Raw genomic sequence first — 20,872 nt, forward strand, 5'->3', positions numbered from 1 at the left:
TAAATCTCCATTTTCTCACCAGTAAAAGGGGAATAGTAATGGCATCTACCGTATAGGGATGTTATGAGAATTAATATTAGTGGCAAATAGTTACAGAGTATTTATGATGTGCCAGGCATTCTTCTGAAAACTTTATTAAATAAGGCAAGTAACTTGCAAAAAGTTAAGGAATTTGCCTAAGACCACATATCAGTAAATGGCAGAGATGGGACTGAAAACAGGAAGTCTGCTAACAAATCCAAAATATACTTAGTATGATGACTGACATATAGAAAACGCTCAAGAAATGGTAGCTGGTATTATTATCACAATTCTTTTTATTGTTGTAAATATATAAATTTGCAATCTGATTGTTATAGTCAACCTTTCTCAGCTTGGTTATTCTGAGTGCCCCTGACAGCTGTTTCTTAGCCTGCAAAGTTGAGAGCCAGGCCTGGTCGGCAATGGATTCACACACCAGCTGGCCAATTTGTTGGTTGTTAAAAGTTAAATTGTTGTTAAATTAAAAGTTAAATATCTTTTAATATTTCTTTTCCATCTCCCATTTCTTAACTCCATTAACAAGAGTACCAGATCTGAGATTCCTGGGAGAGCAAAAACCAAAGTCATAATGAATGAATAAAATCTTGGAGACTGCTTAAATCTGCAGAAGAGATATGAGTAAGAAACAGTAGTGAGAAAATATTTAAATTATGCTAAAACAAAGCTTCATTTTGTCTGAGCCAACGGTATCTTTCTATCTACTGGAAACTTTCAGCTTTGAGTCACCCATCAAGTCAGGACTACATTCACTTGAGTTAAACTCAGCGAGATGGAAAAATACCTGAAATCCAATGTCAGAAATAGTCCACAAAACTGCATCTCAAACCTTTAATTGTATTTTTAAACATCTGGCTGATTCTGTAATGTACGAAAAGCTCTTTTAATTTAAGAAAAAGACCTAAGTAAGAACCAGACTCCAAAGTGAGTATCTTCTCATAAAAATAAAGCTACCCAGAGAAAACAGGCATAAATAGCTGAGAGAAGCATAAAGTAATGAGAAATAGCTAAAGGAAATGGAATAAAAGTGAGTAAGATTATATGGGATATGCCTCCTGCCACTTGCTGGGCCTCATTCAGAATGGGGCTTTGGAAAGCCTGTTAGATACAATAATAAAAGTAATATAAAAATGTGGATTCCATAGCTGTTGTTAGCAATGCTGTAATGCCAAGATAAGATAGAATATGTGTTTCCTTCCTTAGGGTACCCAGAAATTTATTTCCATACTGTTGGGTTTTTGTTGGCTTCTTGAAAATTCTTTGCACTCAACAATGTTAAGATAAAAAGAACTTCCTCCCTCTAATGAGTAGAGTGATGTTTATCATGCTAACAATTTAAATAATAACAACTACATTTCAAACCCTGGATTAATTATACTGTTTTATGAAGCCTTGAAGTTTACAGAACACTTTCCCACACAGTCATTCAATCCTCCCTACAAGTTGTGGAGTGAGTGTCATTATTATCCCCATTTTATAGGGAAGAAAACTGAAGTTCAGAGAGTCTCAATTGCCCCAGAGACTCCCTTTCTTTCAATTTCATTGCTTATTTCCACTCACATTCAGTGCCTTTTCCCAGTATCGTGGAGCTAAGTGAACCAGGACCCAGTGGGAATATTCAATACGGGAGCATAAGACTGTACCTTTTGATGCTTATTCTGTGCTATTATAAGAATGTTCTTCTATTTACTTAGTTTTTTAAATTCTGTGATTTTTTTTTTTGAGTTCTTAAACCACAGTTTGCTACAAGAATACATAGATTTTCATTAACATGCCACCTCCTACCCTATTCACTACGTCAAACAGTGGGAAGCTGTGGACTTTGTCATTATTACCTTTTATTATGCACTAATTGCACAAAGACCCTGCCTTCTTCATTCATCAGAAAAGCCTTTCTTAAGCCACTAAATTAATCTTTGACCAAGTCTCCTGGCTTGCAGGATCTCCCAAAGGAAAGGAGATTTATCTCTGTTAGGTCACCGTGTCCTTCCGTTCTGTGTGCTGCTTGTGGACTGAGTTGCCGATGAGCTAGATTCTCATCTGGATTTGTTAGACGTGTGTGGCACCAGAATAAATTAAAGGACCTCATAGAGGTGACGCCAGCCCTGTCTCTATAATTCCATTCTGTCCAAGCTTCTTTCCTTCTTTTCTGCAAGGATCAGCTTAGGAAAACAGCTATAGAATAAATCTGCACCATCCCCCCAACAAATCTTAGCCTTCCTTTGAATATTCTGATTGATGTTGGGGAGAAATCACATTTATAGCATGTGGCAGATCCCTCTGGTGACAGTCACATCCTTGGGCCCACCTCTCATTTCAGCTGTAGCTGTTGCAAATGATCATATGCAAGCTCCGACTCACCTCATGTTGACAGCCTGTCATTTCAAGAGCATGCCTCACATCTTTTTGCTTTCTGCCCAGAACTTCTGCAGTACCACAGGAGGCCACTTGGCCTGATTCCACTGGGAGTAGCAAAAGCACAGCCCAGAAGTGCAGGGGACTTAGTGCCCCCAGAGGCGACCCTCAACTAATGGGAGTCAGAGGCCAGTTGATAACTGCCCTAGTCCCTGGTGCCTCAATGGACAATTCTCTATGCTACTGCCACTGGGATCAAGCTCCCTTTGCCCATAGCAGAGCTCTTCGTAACTCATCTCATGTTGATTTTCCCTCCTTCCCTCTCTTACCACCCCAACCCTTCACTTCTGTTCCCTGAGATCACTTCTAGCATAAACTGCCTGCACACAAGTCCTTGCTTCACACTCTGCCTTTCAAGGCAACCATTTATATGGGTGGACATGCTTCCCCTTCACCTTAAGCAAAGCTTTTAAGAGTGAGGGGTCCACAGCCCTCTCTAGAAGAAACTAAGATGCCTCACTCAAGAAACCTTAAATGAAGTGTTAAGACATTGGATAAGAATGTGATCCAGCAAAGGAGAGATGAGGGAAAAGCAACACTGAAAACAGGATTTACAGGGCATCCTTAGCAATCATTTTCAGATGTCTCTAACTTAACAGTACCTTCACAACTTTTTCTCTATTACTCACATCTTTTTCACCTCATGGCTGCTGAGATCAACCTTCAACCTGATGTGCTTGCTTGGAGATCTTAACACACAATCGTAAAATTTCAGAGCAGAAAATGGAGTTTTTATGTGAAAAAATAATCTTAAGTGGAATTTTCCTTAGTCTATGATATGTACCTACAGTCCTAATTATCCTGTGAGTGCTGATTCATAGAGAAAAAATTAGAAAAATATCTATACACAGATTATATTAAGGACCCATAGCAGTGTAGGCCAGAAGTAAATGGTCAAGTGTCTGGACATGGAGGTAGACATCCTACTGCCCTTGACTGCATCCACAGGATGAAGAAAAGCCAACTGGAAGAAAAGATGCAGCAAGTATGTCCAAGAACTGGCATTTCGTAAATAATTACTGCTGCCTTTGGTCTCTCTGAGAGTTACTGATAAACATCTCTTTTTTCCTCTAAACCTATTTTCTCTTTCCCATCTATTATTTGTTACTTGATTCTTACTTATCAAGTGCATACTAGCATTAATAAAATGTTTCCTTTCCTTAAATGCTCTTATACTGTATGAGGTCAGGTAGACATGCAAATAGGCATATAATACAAAAAATGACCTGATAAACCATACTCACTAAGGTGCTAAGGACTGGTTGAGAATAGCCTAAGCTACTAATTAATATCTCCAGGGATGTCTGAAACCAAATAGGGGATCATGTCTTAACACATTGAATTTTGTGGAATTTCAATGTTTGTATTTTTACTATCGTAGTCTACCGTGGGCTGTATGTTAATGTACAGCGAAAAACTGGGAGCACCCAAGCCTCCCAGCAGGGCCATTAGGGAGAAGGGAATTATTTTAAGAGTGGCAGAAAGCCTCCCTACCCCACCCAAAATATTGCCCCCGCTGACTCTTTGCTGATGCTCTAAATTATAGTGAGGTTTTTTTTATAAATGCATAAAGTGGAGCAATATATCATTTTATGGTATCATCTAGTTACAGATCTACTGAAAACAATGTAGTACAATTTGTCCTCAATCAAGCTTAAGTGACTAATCCTGACGCAGTGCCATATGTCCCCCAGCACTGGAAGGATGGTAAAAACGAGACCTACTGCACAGCTGTAACCTAAGTAACTTCAGCCTTTAATAGGTATAATATTAAACCACAAGAATCATCATTTCATACTTTAGTGCATGCTATAATAATATTAGAATTAGCCCTACAGCAGGAACCCATTTCTACTCTCAGCTCTGTTAATTATCTAGCCTCATGGCCTTGGACAAGTCACAAAGCTCTCTGAGTCTTGCAGTCCTCATCTATAAAAAAGAAGACCATTAGGTTCAATGAATCCAAGGTCCGACCTACCTCTAACCTTGCATAGTGGCTAACGTTTACTGAGTACTTAGAAGGAACAAGAACATTTTCTGGACTCTCTCCTAGACTCATCATCTAGGATTTTTTTTCTCACGTATTTCCAAATTACAGTTTCTTTTTACCTATATTCAAATGAACTTGACAACTTACCAAATAAGTTGTCAGAAAGAGGAAATTCATCCGTAGCAGGTAAGTGGGAGTGTTCAATGAGATTCATTTTTGATCCCATCCAAACTTTTCTATTTGAGAACGTGCCTTCGTGATAGTGGTCTTCAAAAAAAAACCCTGAAAGAGAAATAAATAAATAGAGAGTTGGGGGGGGGGATGGTTGAGAGAGAGAGGGTGGGAGAGAGAAAGCTAATTTACGTAAGTGTAAATGACTCCCTTTGTAGACATTTTGCCATAGCCTTTCTGTATGTATCTGTTTTCAATATTTATCAGTTTTACCCTCCTTTGTACTACAAATGTCCAAGATACATGCTTTCAGAAGAGATACTCTCTAATTTATCTGAGAAAACACCACTTGTTTTCATTTAAATTTCAGCACTTAGGAGATTTGAGCAAGACATGGTGACATTTTGGTTATGTCTTCATTCCTTTTTCATATAGAAAAAACATAAACAAATATAAAGGCCTCGATTCAAAATAGGATGAATCCATGATTTATTATCTTAAACTTTAATTTAAAGTTGAACAGGTCTTTGCAAAGACACAAAAGTGATTTAAGACCACTTCCTGCTGGAATTTTCTTGAGTTGAATAGGCATGATGTCAGTAGATCAAAAATTCAGGAAGTTTTCTCCCAAGATCTTTATTTTTATCTTTTAGGGAAAAATTTCAGAGGCTTGCATTTTCACTCTCATGGTCTACCATGGTCATGTATTTATCTGGGATAAAAAGAAGCTCTGGTAAAAAAAGAAAAATGTTAGTAAATCTCACCAAAATGCCTGAAGTTTCATCCTGAGGAGATGTCCAGAATGAATCCAAGAATCCGGAGAAGCAATGTTCACGTTAGCTATATCTCTAGGTCTTCTTCTCTTCCTTCCTCCTCTCTTTCCTGTCTTCTAGGATGTCTTCTACCTCCTTGAAGAAGTAATTTGAAAGGTCAAATAATCAAAAGATGTGCTATCAGAACCTCTTCTCCAAGGCTGTTTTCTAAAGATGATTTTCAAACCTTTTTTATCCTGTTTCCACCAAGAAATCATTTTGTTTACAAATAAATAACTACTTATATTTACTACTCAGGAGGAGAATATAGAGTTTTTGCTGAACAAATATTCATTTCATTAGAACTTCTCTACTATTTCCATCTATATTTCTTCCTTTTTCACTTAGCAAAATGCTCTAGCTCAGGAAGAAGTGAGTTTCACATACATTTGCCTGCTGGTAAAGTAGTCCGCTAGACTACGTCTGCTGCATTCATTCATGTGTTCATGCTTTCAACAAACATTTAGTGAGAACTTCTTCTGCACTAAGCTCTGTACCTGGTCTGGAGATAAAATGATGAAAGAAAAAAAAGCATCCATGATCCATGATATCAAGCTTAATTAGGAATAGAGATGCTAAAATATAATCACACAAATATACAGATGATTACATATTGTCATGAAAGCTGTTGATAAAGGCAAAGATCAGGATACTCTAGTAAATGGTTTGGGTTTGAAAAGTTGTCAAGAGATAGGAAAGTAGTTGAAAGAGGATGTAATTTCAAGGGCAATATTTAAAGATGGACATATTACCAGGCCTCATCTGAATTGATGAGAAGACATCAGAGAGGGAGTGGTCAAAGAAGCAAGAAAGAGAGTCTCCTGTGAAAGGATATAAACTGTGTGCCCTGTGGGAATGCAGACATATCTGGGTCTGTGTGGGAAAACAACAGCATGACCCTACCAAAGACTACTGTCCAGTAAGCCAAGGGGCTTGCTGGGAGAAAACCCACTCTAAAGACAGAGAGAGCGAAGAACCATGACCTTCACCCCAAAGCAAAGCCTCAGTCATTAGAGGAATGTGTCATTCTCAATGTGGCACAATGTTTGACCAACCTGTACCAGATCCAAGAGGCCTTTCTGATACCCTGAAGTGAGAAGGGAAAGGGTTAGAAATAAAAATGATGTCTGGAAACATTGAAGTATAAGGTAGACCCTTCCAACAGAAGACAACGAGTAGGAGAAAGCTTATTTCAACTCCACCCTCACCTTCAAACAACTCTGCGCATATCACAGTGGAACTTTGATCCTAAGAGGACTCAGGGCCTTTCTGGGGCAATTGTGAAACAGCAGCAGCACCCCAGGTATCACCATAACCCTGGAGAAGTGCCCAGCAGAGGAACTGTGACCACTGGTTGGGCACTGCTCTCCCCCATGGACACAAAAAGTAGTGAAAGAAGTGGCAGGAACAGACTTTATTATGAACAAATATGAAGAGCCCCAAGGCACTCCTGAAACACTAGGGTGGGGGACAGGCTGTGAAGGGAAGCTGGAGGTCCTGAGGAATAAGCCAGTAAAAGTTGAGTTGTCGCTATTAATGTGACCTCATTCATATTCACAAGTTAATTGAGGACTAGGGGAAATTCAACTTTCAATATGTATATATGAATTGCATATGTAAATATTCAATGTGTACATATTAATGTATATGAATTATGTGTAATAATTCTGTATTTGTTTCTGTATATCATATCATAAATGAGTTGAAAAGGCCTCCAAAATTCAGGCACCTATGGTTCTAGATAGAGTTTCTCCTATCTTTGGAATAGGAAATTCCACAGTTTCCCATAATAATAATTTTCAGGAACCCACAATGTGCAGAGTCAGGAGTTTTTCCTAATATTCAATCCAAACTTATACTCTGTAATTTAAGACCCATTTGCTCTGGTCTTAAAAAAACAGATTTCAGCTCTGTGGCCCCTACTTCAGGCTTCCCTCTGTGTTAACTTTTTCTTATACTTGTCTTTTTTAACCCTCAATCACTGTCATCAAGCTCCCTCATACTTCTGTAGCACATTATGGCTCTCTAATATTTTCCAGGTACATTCATCTTCATTTTGGATTCTGATAGTGTATTTTCCTCTATATGTTCATATAAATTTGGCATCTTCAATTCAAGTGCCTGGCACACAATAGGCCCTCGAGAAATGTTGGCTCGGTTAAATGATCTCTATTAATTGTTTTTCCTGCTTAGTTTGGCCAAATTCCCTGACATTTTGACATGCTCTTTTTGGAGAAATGGCACAGGATAAGGATTTCATTCTCCCGTTGGCACAAAGGATAATTTATCGCTCTCTCACCCAAATGAAAATCCAATTCCCCTAATTCTATATTATTTGGGTTACCCTTAGCCGGAGACCCACTATGTGGGTGTCCCTGATTAGCTAACAACAGAGCCCTCCAGAATCCAGACAGGTAGCAGAATCTGCTCAAATCAGGTTTGTTGGGTTTATGATTCCTGAAGGGGCTTAAAGAAAAAAAAACTCTTTAATTTTTAAAATCGTAACATAAGCTCATGGTAAGCAATTCAAACAATACACTGAAAAATAAGTCTTCCTTCTGGCTCTGTCACCAATTTCTCTCACCAAAATGTAATTACAATGGCTGGTTCCTTGTGTATCCTTCCAGATACTATGCCTATTCTTAGCAAAGAGAGCCCTTAAACACTATACCTTAAACTGGGGTTTGGAAAACTATCGTCTGCCAGACAAAGCTGGCCCACTGCCTGTTTTTGTACAGGCTTGAAGCTAAGAACGGTTTTACATTTTCAAATGAGTGGAAAAAATCAAAAGAAGGGCAGTTCATAACATGTGAAAAGTATATGAAATTCAAATTTAAATGGTCATATATAAAGTTTTGTCGGCACACAGCCGTACCCACTTGCTTATGGAACAGCTATGGCTTCTTTTTCCCTATACTGGCAGAGCTGAATAGTTGCAACACACACTACATGGGCCACAAAGCCAAAAACATTTACTATCTAGCCCTCTGCAAACAGATAACAGAAGACACAAAAAAATCAAGGCAAATTATAGGTAAAGTATGAATCAATGTAATGATTACCTTGGGGGTGTAAATCCACTTAATTATAAACATCTCGTAACAGCAGGATCCTCTTTACCTCTTAACAGCTCCTGCCTGGGATTGACAACGTCAGTCTTACTTGACTTGTCATTTAATAAGCATCTACTATATCCCAAGCATTTGGCTAGTGTTTCCACATACATTATTTTTTTAATTAAGGATACTTCTGTGTATTCCTTTCTCTAATACTCTTTACTCCCTTGTTGGGGAAAGGATTGCAATGGGAAGCCTAACTCCCAGAAGACCCCAGATGTTAGCTCTGGAGACTTTTTTTTCCCCTTCAAATCCTCCCTTCTTTATAAAGAGTCAATTTATAGGTTGAGAATAAGCAATGGGTATTCTCTACACTAGTGACCTTTGAACAGTTTTGCTCATTTACTCTCTACAAGAAGTTCAAAAAACAATATGTTCCCTCAACAGATTTTTGGGTTGACATCTAAATATTTTCACTAAAAAATGAAATAGTCTCAAAAAATGCAATTTCTGACATATTGTAAAAATTGACATCTTTATATATTGTTACATTGCTTTTAAATACACTCAATTAAATTTAAATATCACAGCAACTTAACATCCTCCTTCATCCTTCTAAGAAATACAAGAAGACGTTCTTTAACATTTGGAAATATTTTTTATCATTGCTGTTCTTCTTTGAGTTTGTATTTCATTCCACTTCAGTGCAAAGTTTTATCCTAATGAGATATTTTTATGCTTGAATGTCTATTATTGATCATCCTATCATACTTTTCTGCAACTAAAATATGCATAAGAATTTGAATTTTTAAAAAAATTTCTAGTGACTTTAAGATTTTAAATGTTTAAATAAAAAATTTCCTGGATTGAGTTTATTAGTTATTATTAGTGTCCATTTGATCAAAACTACACCTTGCCAGTGAGACTTTCTCTACAAATAGGGTGGATCGTTCTCCTCTGTGCCAAAGAGCACAAGTAGAGAAAATGGTCTATTGTGCAAGAGAACCTTCAGATGAGAAAGCAGGAAAGCATCGTCGGGGAACAGACACAGCCAGATTGGCAGCCAGCATTGGCAGCAACTGCCACATGCACTAGAGGAAGAGTACCTCCTTAGAAACACAGTTAAAGGCTCTGTTTAAATAATGAACTTTGAGAAACTGCAGACAGAATTCTAAGAATTCTCTGAAGTTAGTAATGAAAGCGCAGATAAGAGGAAGCCCTCATTTCTATTCAGATGAATTCACGTATGTGTGAGTACACAAAGGATTCATTTGGAATCGGAGCAGATAAAGAAAAATAGCTGAATTTGCATACAAATTTCCCTGCTTTCATGCACTGTTTCCCTGAAAAGTTGTCAGAATTCATTTTTTAAATAAAAGTACTTTTAAAATAAAAGGGTCATTGCAGAAAACTCAGACAATACAGAAAAGCATTTAAAAAATGTCAAGTTGTGTTTCCTACCTTTGTTTTTTCAATTTACACCACCACCAGCAGTGGATAAGAGTGCCTTGTTCACCCCACCTTCTTTCGCACTACCTACTCTTACTTTAAACAATCTTTTCTAATTTGCCAGGTGACAAATCCTATCTCGCTGTATTAAATTGCATTTCTCTGATTACTAGTGAAATTGAAAAAATTTTTTCACATTTTTATTGCCTATCTGTGATAGTTTCTTTCCATTTTCTGTTTATGGCCTTTACCTTTTTTTCTATGGAAGTGTTCATCTTTTTCATTGACTTAGTTCTTTGTATCTTGAATGTATTAGCATTCTGTTATATTTGCTGCAAACATTTTCATTTGCCTCTTAATTATCTTTACCCAGAAAATTTTGCACTGTATGTAGTTGAATATATTTGATCTTTTAAAGCTTCCTCATATTGCCTTTTATTTTCAGTTTATGGTGCAGGGTGAATTTTTCTCAGAATTGCTCATTGAACACTTTTTCCTTTCCACGTTGATCTATGAAGTTTCTATGCTTCAGACTCACTTTAGCTTTCCATTGATAATACAGTTACAATTTGTACCAATATCATCCCTTCCTATTATTGTTCATTCTTTTTCAAAATTTCTTAAAATATTCTCACTTACTTGTTCTCTATGATAAACTATCACATCTTGTATCATATTCTTTAAAAAAAGTTTCTTTGGGAGTTGAGATGGCCACAAACCTATATTTTTAAGTCGGAAGATCTACATCTTTGTAACATTCAATTTTGCCTTTCAGGGACAAGGTATGTCTCCATTTATTCAAATGTGCTCTTATGTCTCAGTTTTATAGATTTTTTCCCATGTGGGTCTCAACCTCTCCATGGAGGCTTCTTCTGTCATTTATCTTCCTCCTTATCTTCCTCTCTTTCCTCCTCCAGGAAACTATGACTCAGGGGCCAAATTCAGCCTGCCAAGGGCTGTATTTGCCCTTTTTTTTACATATTGTCTATGGCTATTTTCACTCAACAATGGCAGAGTTAAGTAGTTGGGACACAGCCCACACGGTCAGCAAAGCCTAAAATGTTCACTATTTGGCCTTTATAGAAATAAAAGCTTGTGACTCCTGCTCTGACCTATAGGGACATGAATGGAAGTGTGGAAGCCACGTTCAGAATAGTGGTGCAGAGTGACTGAGTGGGTACATAGGTAATTTTCACAGCATCTGTAATGCTCTCCTTCTTAAGCTGGAGGTAAATACAAGGGAGTTGATTATATTACTTAATTTTTTGCATGTTGGAAATATTTCATAATGAAAAAGATTGAATGAAATTATATACGTATGTGAAAAGCTTCCTCATCTTTAAAGATAAGCCAGTTCATATAGGCATGCTTTCCTTCTTACACACTCTTAAACTCACACATATAAACATTTTTAAGGCTTTGAAGAAAAAGTAATTCCTTCCCATAAAATGTCTGGGAATTGTAACTGTCAATGAGATGCTATTAGAAATGTTGAGTGGCACAATGAAATCTGTGCTCAAGAAGATTACTTTAATGAGAAGGTGGGACGGGGAGGGTAAGCAGTAAAAGGAGAAAAATTCCGGAAATTTGTTGCTGAAGTGAGCTGTTCAGATATGTATATCTGTAACTGTATGTGTAGAGACGGAAAGGAAGGGGCTTGAGAACAGCATACATAAAGGAGAAAGAAGGAGAGGAAGAAGCCTGATGATAGCAAGTTTAAACCTTGGGTATTGGTGGAAGCAGAGACAAAATGTTTATTTTACTTTATGTTTATTTGTATGATATTGTAACCTAAGTCCTAATTTAAGGACCCAGAAATAATTCCAGAAATGGTATGCGCTGTTTGTTTTTAATGTGATAAGACACACAGTGACTGGTCATTTGGACTGCCACTTTCTGGTTATCACTTTTTACTTGTTTAGATACTGTGTCACAGGAAGTTCATGGTGTATGGAGCTTCTCTGATTTAACGTAAACCATTTGCAAATGGAGACCTTGGAAAGACCCTGATCCAATTAAATAGCTTTGACTCTGATTTAGAAGAATCTCAGCTCTCAGAAGATGAAGGCAGAAATGGTTACATGTGCTGGTTCCTTATGAACTCTTCACACCCAAAAACACCATCCTTGGTGATGTTTTTCTCAGATGAACCCAGCTGTTGATGGTAAAGCATCCATTTTGTTGGATATCTGCGTAATCCATTCTTAAAGGGCAGGAAAAAAGTGAACTTGTTCTAGCCATAATCCTTTCATGCCCAATGGAAGCCCTGAATTCAGCCAAAAGCTGGAAGAATATTCTTAAGGAAAAGAGAAAGGAACTCCAGAGGAAACAACGTTTTGTCTTTCCACACATTTGATCTTCTGAGAAGCACTCAAACTGAAGTGATTATTTCCAAGGCAAAAATACATATTTAACTTAAATAGATCCTTCCCAAAGTCTAGAGAGATTTGAAGGGCCATGCATGGCCAGTACTGACCACAGGCCAGGCAACATGGCCTCAAACCAATATGGCCATTATGACCACATTATTCTGACAGCGGTGCCCTATAAGAACCGAACCATCTTTGTTATTATCATAGTAACTATTACTTTTCTTGGGAGATTAAAATAATAACTATTATTTTATGAATGCCTATATGTGGCAGTGTTACATCACTTAATCTATGATAGGCCAAGTAGGTATTAATATACACACTGTATAGATGAGAAAACTGAGGCTCAAAGAGATTAAGCCACATTTCCAAGCTCACGCCACTAGTAAGAAGCAGAGTGGGGATGTAAAAACATCTAACTCTACATGCACTCTCTCTCATGCAGCTCTCCCGCTGAGACTGAGGGTGAGTTGGAAGTTCTGCAAGGTCACTTCTGCCTAAGGCTTGAATTCAACATTAGCCATTTCATATGCACAAATTAATGAAATAAGCCTGTACGGGGTTTGCCGTTGCATCATTTTGTTTCTTCTCAGACTTCTTTTGCTGTTTCTAAAGTCTCCATTTAAAGGTACTTCCTTCAGGTGTGGTGCACCAAAAACACTTTAGCTAACCAGAGCTCTACAGCTTTTTGTGCTTCTGTGCTCTGGAGGCTGCACAATGGGTCCCAAACAGGAGTTGACCTTTATTTCCAAGTAGATATAAAAGAAACACTTGGAGTCGAGTCTTCTAGGGCTGTGAACTCAGAGTGAGTACTCCCTAAATTTTGCACCCTAAGTGTCTCACTTGTCTCAGTGTAGTCCCAACCCTGCTTCTCAACCTCCTTGACTAGCACTAATCTCCAGTGGACTTTCATAGTACTGGGTACCTCTTCTTTGTAGCGCTTATCACAGTTGTAATTCTACCTTTGTTTTTGTGATGATTTGGTTGTCTGTGTTCCCCATTGGCCCATCAGCTCCAGGAGAGCTTATACTGGATCTACAGGGCCTAGCACACTGCTGGGCACATATTACATATACAATAAATACCTGTTGATTGAATGAATAAATGGGGGGATGAATAAACTAACTAAATACATAAGTGAAGGAATGAATAATATATCTTATTAGATAACCACCTTTAGGATCTGTCTTTTTGGGCCATAGGATCATTAATAAATAGAGATGCACAAGAACAATACACATAAGAGCTGAAGAAGAATATTTTTTTTTTAATCACATACAAAACCTGACAGCTAAGGCTGCTTCCCCACAATGTAGTCCTAATTAGTAAACTGTATCCTTTCTTGCTGGAAATCTCTTAAGCATGTCTCCTCATGGGAACCATTTCATACATGAATTGATCACCTCAGGAAATAATTTCAAGAATCCTCCCAGATCTCTCTTTGCTAATTTCTCTTACTTTAGAACCACTAGAAATAGTTTTTAGTCTTCTCAGTGTTCGTTATTCATAGTCAGGAAAGTTTTATCTTTTTATCCACTATATGCTTTAGTCAAAATGATCAAGAATTTGTTTTTTTATGCTTTCTTCATGACTGATCTGTCATCTTTTTTTCAAATAGTTCATTGGATCCTCTGAAATTTTATGACTATTATTTATGTAAATTATTTGTTATTAGCGAAAATGACCACCATAACATCTTCCATTCTACCTTTTGCAATGTGAGTTTGCCACTACCCATCAATAGACGAAGTCTATTTCCCCAGCCCTTGAATTTTTTTTTTTTTTTTTTTTTTTTTGAGCTGGTCTGGTGACTTCCTTGACCAATAGAATGTGATAGAAGTTATGTTGCGGGGTTTCTGAGCCAGGCCTTAAGAGACCTTGCAGCTTCTGTTTTTCCCCCTCTAGGAATGCTGCCCTGAAATGCCACACTATTTTTAGATGCCCCAGATATAAAACCTCATGGAGAGAGAAGTCCAGGTGTCCCAATTGTCCCATCTTCCAGCCACACCGAGACTCCAGACATACGAATAAGGTCATCTTGGACCTTTCATTCCAATTGGTCTTCCATCTGAATGAGCCACGTGAGTGAGCCCAGGAAAAACCAGCAGAGGAACTACTCAGCTGACTCATAGAAATATAAAAATTAATGTATCATTACTCTTTTAAGTCAGTAAGCTTCAGGGTAGTTGGCTACAAAGAAATAAATAACTGATATAGAAACTGGTACCTAAAAGGAGGATGCTGTTAAAAAACAAAAAAAAGGCTAAAACATACGGCCTTAGCTTTGGGACTGGGAAGTGGGGAGGGGCTGGAAGGGCCGTGAGGAGACTGTTAGTGGAAATTGGAAGAGCAGTGAGGAAATTACTATAGGAAGCTGGAAAAGGAATGGGTCATGTTTTGAATTGGCAAAACTGTCACCTGTGGTAACTAGTAAGATAAAAAGTTTCCTAACAAACTTATGGATCTAATTAAGGAGATTTCCAGGTACTATGGTGAATGTGTCAGTTGGTGTTTTTAGTTTTAGCTGTGCATAAAAAGGTACATGAAGAGAGAGATGAGTTAAGGAAGGAGCTGTTCATTTTGCAGTCAGAATTTAGAGTAAATATGAAGGATCCAGAATGCATTGGGTTGAAAAACAAGACTGTTTTGCATTTTGGGCCCCTCCATCTGGCAGAAGACTCTCAAAGGAAGAAATGGCCCCAGAGTAAATATCAAATCATGAATGTGGCTGTAAGATCCTTTGCTAAGGGCTCAAGAAACTTAAGGAGGCACCTAGTAGACACAAGCATCTAGGTAAAAGAGCATCTAAGAATGTCAAGGGCCTTTTCCCACAGCATTATTCCACGGTAGCTTGACATGTCCAAAGTAGAAATGTCTGTCGCAAAAAATCATGGATGTAGGTTTTCAGGCATGGAGTGAGTCCCAAAAATACTTATTAGAAATCCACGATGTGTTTAAGCAATTGCTTTAGTGAGAGTTTTTGAATCAAAAACTGACTTTGCCATTTCAATCCCATTGATAAGTGAAGTCTATTTCTTCATCCCTTGAATGAGCTGTTATTATGATTTGCTTTGACCAATAGAATTGTTCTCCTTCTGAGGTTAGGTCTCAAGTGATCTTATGACTTCTGCTTTCACCATTTAGAATGCTCTCTCCTCCCCTCCCAGTAATTTTAGTGAGATCATAATGGTTTACAACATTGTGTAATTTGGAGTTTATATTATTATTTATCAATTTCTGAATAAAGACTTCATCGTGGTCACCATCAGTAGTCTAATTTGTGCCCATTACTATACATTTGTGTCCCTTTACCCCTTTCGCCCACACTCCAACCAGCTTCCCCTCTTGTTACCACTAATCTGTTCTCTTTATCCATGTATTTGTTATTTTCCACATATGAGTGAATTCATGCAGTATTTGTCTTTTCTCTGTTAGAATGCTGTCTTGAGACCACCATGCCATGAAGAGGCAGGACTGAAATAGCATTGGAGAAAGAGATTTGGGCATTCCAAATATCCCAGCCAACAGCCAGCATCAAGGCCTCAGGCAGAGAAATGAGACCTAGTTGATGATCCAGTTCAAATCAATTGCATAACTGAGCCCACGTAAAACCAGCAGAAGAACCCACTAGCCAACCCATAGATTATAAGAAATAATAAATCATTATCTTTTTAAGCCATTAAGTTTTGGGGTGGCTTGTTACATAGTGTTAGATAACTGATACAATCCCCCAAATAATCAATATGGCATGTTGGCTATCATCTTACTGGTGTCTAAAGAAAGTGAACATTTTCTTAAAGTATTATATTTACTCTTTAAAAATGACGCCTTAATTTCAACTTCCAATGTCAACGCCAAACGAATTCATTCACTCATTTATTTGGTCAATGTATGTTTATTGACTTTGTGTCAGGCACTGGACATATAAAGAAAAAAAAAATCATGCTCCTTCAAGAAGTTTAGTGGAAAAGTTCGGCAAAGAAAACCCAATTAAAATAGTGTGGGGATTGCTATGACAGCAGTAAGCACAAGCAAGGACATTCATTCACTCAGCATTCATTAGTTCTCCACTATGTATCAGGCTTTGATCTAGGTCTTGGAAATAGAGCGATGGGTGAGACAAGGGGGAAAAAATCCCTGTCTCAATGGAGCTTACAGTCTAGTGGGAAAGATGGATAATATGCAAATAAACAAATAATGAAATTTCCAATGGTGATAATAAGAAAATAAAGGAGGGGCTGGCCCGGTGGCGCAGCAGTTAAGTGCGCACGTTCCGCTTCAGCAGCCCGGGGTTCGTGGGTTTGGAGACCAGGTGCGGACATGGCACCGCTTGGCAAGCCATGTGGTGGCAGGCATCCCACATATAAAGTAGAGGAAGATGGGCACGGATGTTAGCTCAGGACCAGCTTTCCTCAGCAAAAAAAAGGAGGAGGATTGGCAGCAGTTAGCTCAGGGCTAATCTTCCTCAAATAAATAAATAAATAAATAAATAAATAAAGAAGGGATAGAGTGATGTGGTTGGACACTATTCTGAAGAGGGTGAGCTCTCTGAAGAGTGGGCATTTAAGCTGAGATGTGAAAGATAAGGAGTAAGACATGCAAAGGGGAAATAAGTCCAGGCAGAGTGGCCAACAAGCACTAAGGGCCTGGGTTTGGAGTGCTGGAAGAACAGCAAAAGGCCAGTGAGGCTGGAGATGAGTAAGGAAAGGAGGATTGTAGGGGAGGTCTGAGAGTAGGCAGCTCTCAGATGGCCTGTTGACTATGGTAAGAGTTTGGATTTTATTCTAAATGGAAGTCATTGGTGGTTTTAAGCAGAGAAGTGAGGAGGAGAATGAGGGGAATCCTCCTTAAGGTGGAGGGCTGATTCTTGAATTTGATCTTGAAGGAACAGGCATTAGACTAGACAAGTGGCATGCAGTGGGGATGGCTATAGGAAGGGAAAATAGCACGTTGTGTTCTGAGCAGATGTAAATAGTTCTCTATGCTATAGCTAGTGGATTTAGCTCAAATCAGTGGAAGAAGGATGGCCTATTCAAGAAATAGAGTCAGGAAAATTGGGTAATCCTTTGGGAGGAAAAAAACAAAGATTCCTATCTTGCATCATTCTTGAAAATAAGTCTCAGGTGGATTAAAGACTAAAAATTATGAAATTATGAAGAGAAAATATAGGAAAATACATTTATGATCTTTATGAATTTAGGGATTGAGAAAGACTTATTAAACATGAAATAAATAGGAAAAGAATAAATTTGACTACATTTAAATCAAGAAGACAGAAATCAAGACACCATAAACAAAGCTAAATATATGAAACAAACTTGGAGAAACTGTTTATAGCAGCCAAAAAATTAGTACAAACAATATATAAATAATTCCTATAAATAAAAACAGAAAGGATAAACAATCCAAGGGAGAAATTGGCAAAGGATATAAAGAGGAAATACACCAAGAGGGAAATACAAGCGGCCAATAAACACACAAAACATCTGAAACAAATTAATAAGTAGAAAAATGCAAATTAATATAACAAGATACCATTTCCACCTATCAGAGTGCAAAAATTTTTGTTTGATAATATTAAAAGTTGGAATAAGTGTATGGAAGTGTGTATTCTCATACACTGCGAGTGAGGGCATAGCTTTTAGCCATTTTGGAGGTCTCTTCAGCAGTGTATGTTAAAATAAAATGCAATTCTAATTCTTAGGTATCTTCCCTGGAAGATCATTGTAGATGTGCACAAGGATGTTCATTGTAGCATTACTTCCAATGGTGAAAAGGTAGAAACCATCTAAATGACCACCAAGAGTGGAATGGCTAAATACACTATGCTCAATCTATAGTATCAAATATTAGGCAGTGGTTGAAAAGATTGAGATGGTTTTATAAGTATTAATATGGAAAGAGGGAAGTAGAGGAGAATAGGTTTGGGGGAAGTCAAAAGACATTTTAGTTATAAAGAGACTTAGTAATAATGTTGTAACTTTTCTTGAGATGAAAGCATTGAGGTATGTCAATTCCCTAGGATAACGTTCCCCATCCTCCATTTTGCCAATTACAGAGTTGGATGCTGTAAACAGGTACATTTAGATTCTCTGGGAGATAGGGTTGTTGTTTTAACATTTTTAGAATTGTGCAGCGTTTTTTAGTTTCGATGACAAATTACAACCTCTCTCTAGAAAAAACACATAAAATGCACAGTTTTTTTTTTTAGTTCATAAACTTTATCTTTTTAGAACAGTTTTAGGTTCACAGCCAAATTGAATGGAAAGTACAGACAGTTTACCCCTGTCCTTATAAATGCACTTCCTCCCCCAGTATCCACATCCATTAGAGTGGTACATCGGTGACAATTGATGAACCCACATTGACACATCATCACTCAAAATCTATAGTTTACATCAGGGTTCACTGTTGGTGTTTTGCATTCTATGGGTTTTCTCAAATGTATAATGACATGTATCCGCCATTGTAATATCATACAGATTAGTTTCACTGCTCTAAAAATCCTTTGTAAAATGCACATATTTTTTAATACAGTCTCAAAAGATTCCCAGCCTCTTGAAGCCAAACATGGCCTGAGATTCAGAGTCTAGAGGAAGGTGAGAGAGAAGAGAGGAGGGTGGATACGTTTGTATAATGACAACTTTTTCCTCCCCGTGTAGCTGGATGATCAAGACACTCATAGAGTGATACCTTGTAGTTACATCTCCACCGGTAGAAAATATAGGAGCAAAAAGAAACACCTGGAAAGAAGAAAATTGTTCCTATTTCTTTTAGCCCTTTCATGATCTATGTTGCTAAGATTTGAGGAAAATGAGACCGTGAGCACAATGAAGGGAGAACACTCCCTATCAAGAAAAGAACACACACCTTCATTCTTTCCTTTAGTCCCCCACCTGATGACAAATGTACAATGACAACATGACAATGTGAGCATTTGAAAATACACCACATGGCGATATGCGTTCTCATGGCATTCATAACCTACAGCCTCTGTGAACCACAGCAGTTCTGAGCTTCTCTGGGATATCCTTCATCATAGCACTATGATGGTTTCATGGTGCCTTTAACTAAGATGCTGATAACCGAAGTCTCCAATCAACTCTTCTAGGCTGACCTCTGCATTAAAGCAAATGGCGCTGAAAATTTTGCACTTCCCCTGCTCAAGGTGCAATCATTAGAAAATGCCCTACGAGGTTTTAGGAATATTCACAATTGTGCTGGGGTTTAACAAATCACCCCATCAAGCCGAAATGTTTGCCGGCTGGTCTGCCTGCCCTCCTATCATTCTAGACTTCAAGTTTTCCCAGCATCCAACAATATCAGGGTAGCAGGAAAGGACTTTGGAGTCAGAAAGATATCTGCCCTTATATTCAGGTCCTGTACTTCCTAACCATATAACTGTGGACAGGTTTCTTGTTCTCTTTGAGCCTCAGTTTCCTTCTCTGTAAAATGAGTACAAGAAAAACTTCTAAGCAGGGTTATTGTGAGAAGGAAGCAGGCAATTTAGGTAACAGCTGTGACATGTTAGGAGACATTCAATCAAAGTTAGCTCCATCACACACTCAAGCGCACACACACTTCTTTTCCTTACGAAGTACTCGGGACCTCACAACTATTGGGTGTTCCATTATAATTTAGCCAGATTCTGGAGGGATGGAAATAAGAGGAAGGACAAGGATTACATGACTTTCTCTGTCTAACTGTGGGGAGAGAGCAAAGGTGAGTGAGGGAAGACAATGCTGCAAATCCTGAGGAAGTGTCTCAGGACAAGAGAGCGTCATCCTCGGCCAGGACTTTATCAACTAACTCTGAGTTGCATCAGCCGTATTGCAACATGCTCAGCAAAACAGAAAAGTCCATGGTGCAGATGGCACAGGTCCCTAATTTGGGTGGCGGTGGGGGGACTCCAAGATGAAGGTGTCTATCGTTTTATAAAATCGTAGCTAGAAACCAGTGATGCCTCCTCCAACATCTTTCTCTATCCCTCTTGTCGATACTGCTGAGGTAGTCTAAGCCAGCACCAGCGGCAACATCAGATTTCTTTAAAGCTCAGGTGAGTTTCTCAAAGAACCTACGTGAGTTACTTGCACCCCACCTCCCTTCTAAATAAAAACTCAATTAAGAAAAATGATCCGGCTCCCCTCATAGATGCCTAATTCACTATGGCAGTAAGCAGACAAGGAGATGCCTTATCTGTAGATTTGGACCTTGGACAATTGTGATAATAAAGTTTTTCCCAAGATTTTCCATCTTTTTAAGATGTTTCTATCTGATATTCATATGAGAAATGGAAACCAATAGAAGAGTTTACAGCCAAAGTCAGAAGAGAAAGCTAAAATTTTAAACCTGCTCTTTTCCTAGGAAACACTTACATTTCAAGTAAGTGTAGAATTGTCCTATTGCTAGATCCCAAGACATCTGACGTTAGCAATATTCCCAAACTCACATCAAGATATGAAAAATCACCAAAATATAGCACATTATACAAGTCAAAATTTCTGTGGAATCAGAACAGAGACATTTCTGAAACTCACTGTCTCCTGTGATTCTCCTGGGTAACCACGA

The 20,872-nt window shown here is 38.2% G+C and overlaps 1 protein-coding gene across 2 annotated transcripts in view; it reads right to left on the reverse strand.

Annotated features, from left to right (window-relative positions):
- Positions 1 to 20,872, reverse strand: part of NR1H4 (nuclear receptor subfamily 1 group H member 4) — a 71,056-nt gene that overhangs the window by 49,796 nt on the left and 388 nt on the right. For both annotated transcript variants that reach the window (XM_046646539.1, XM_046646538.1), the window contains exons 2-3: positions 5,380 to 5,523; positions 4,592 to 4,726 (exon numbers count right to left, since the gene is read on the reverse strand). In XM_046646539.1, coding sequence (XP_046502495.1) covers positions 4,592 to 4,670 — 79 coding nt within the window. In that variant the 5' untranslated portion in view covers positions 4,671 to 4,726; positions 5,380 to 5,523. The remainder of the gene's footprint in view (positions 1 to 4,591; positions 4,727 to 5,379; positions 5,524 to 20,872) is intronic.

Source organism: Equus quagga, chromosome 19 (assembly GCF_021613505.1).
Source record: "Equus quagga isolate Etosha38 chromosome 19, UCLA_HA_Equagga_1.0, whole genome shotgun sequence".
NCBI lineage: Eukaryota > Metazoa > Chordata > Mammalia > Perissodactyla > Equidae > Equus > Equus quagga.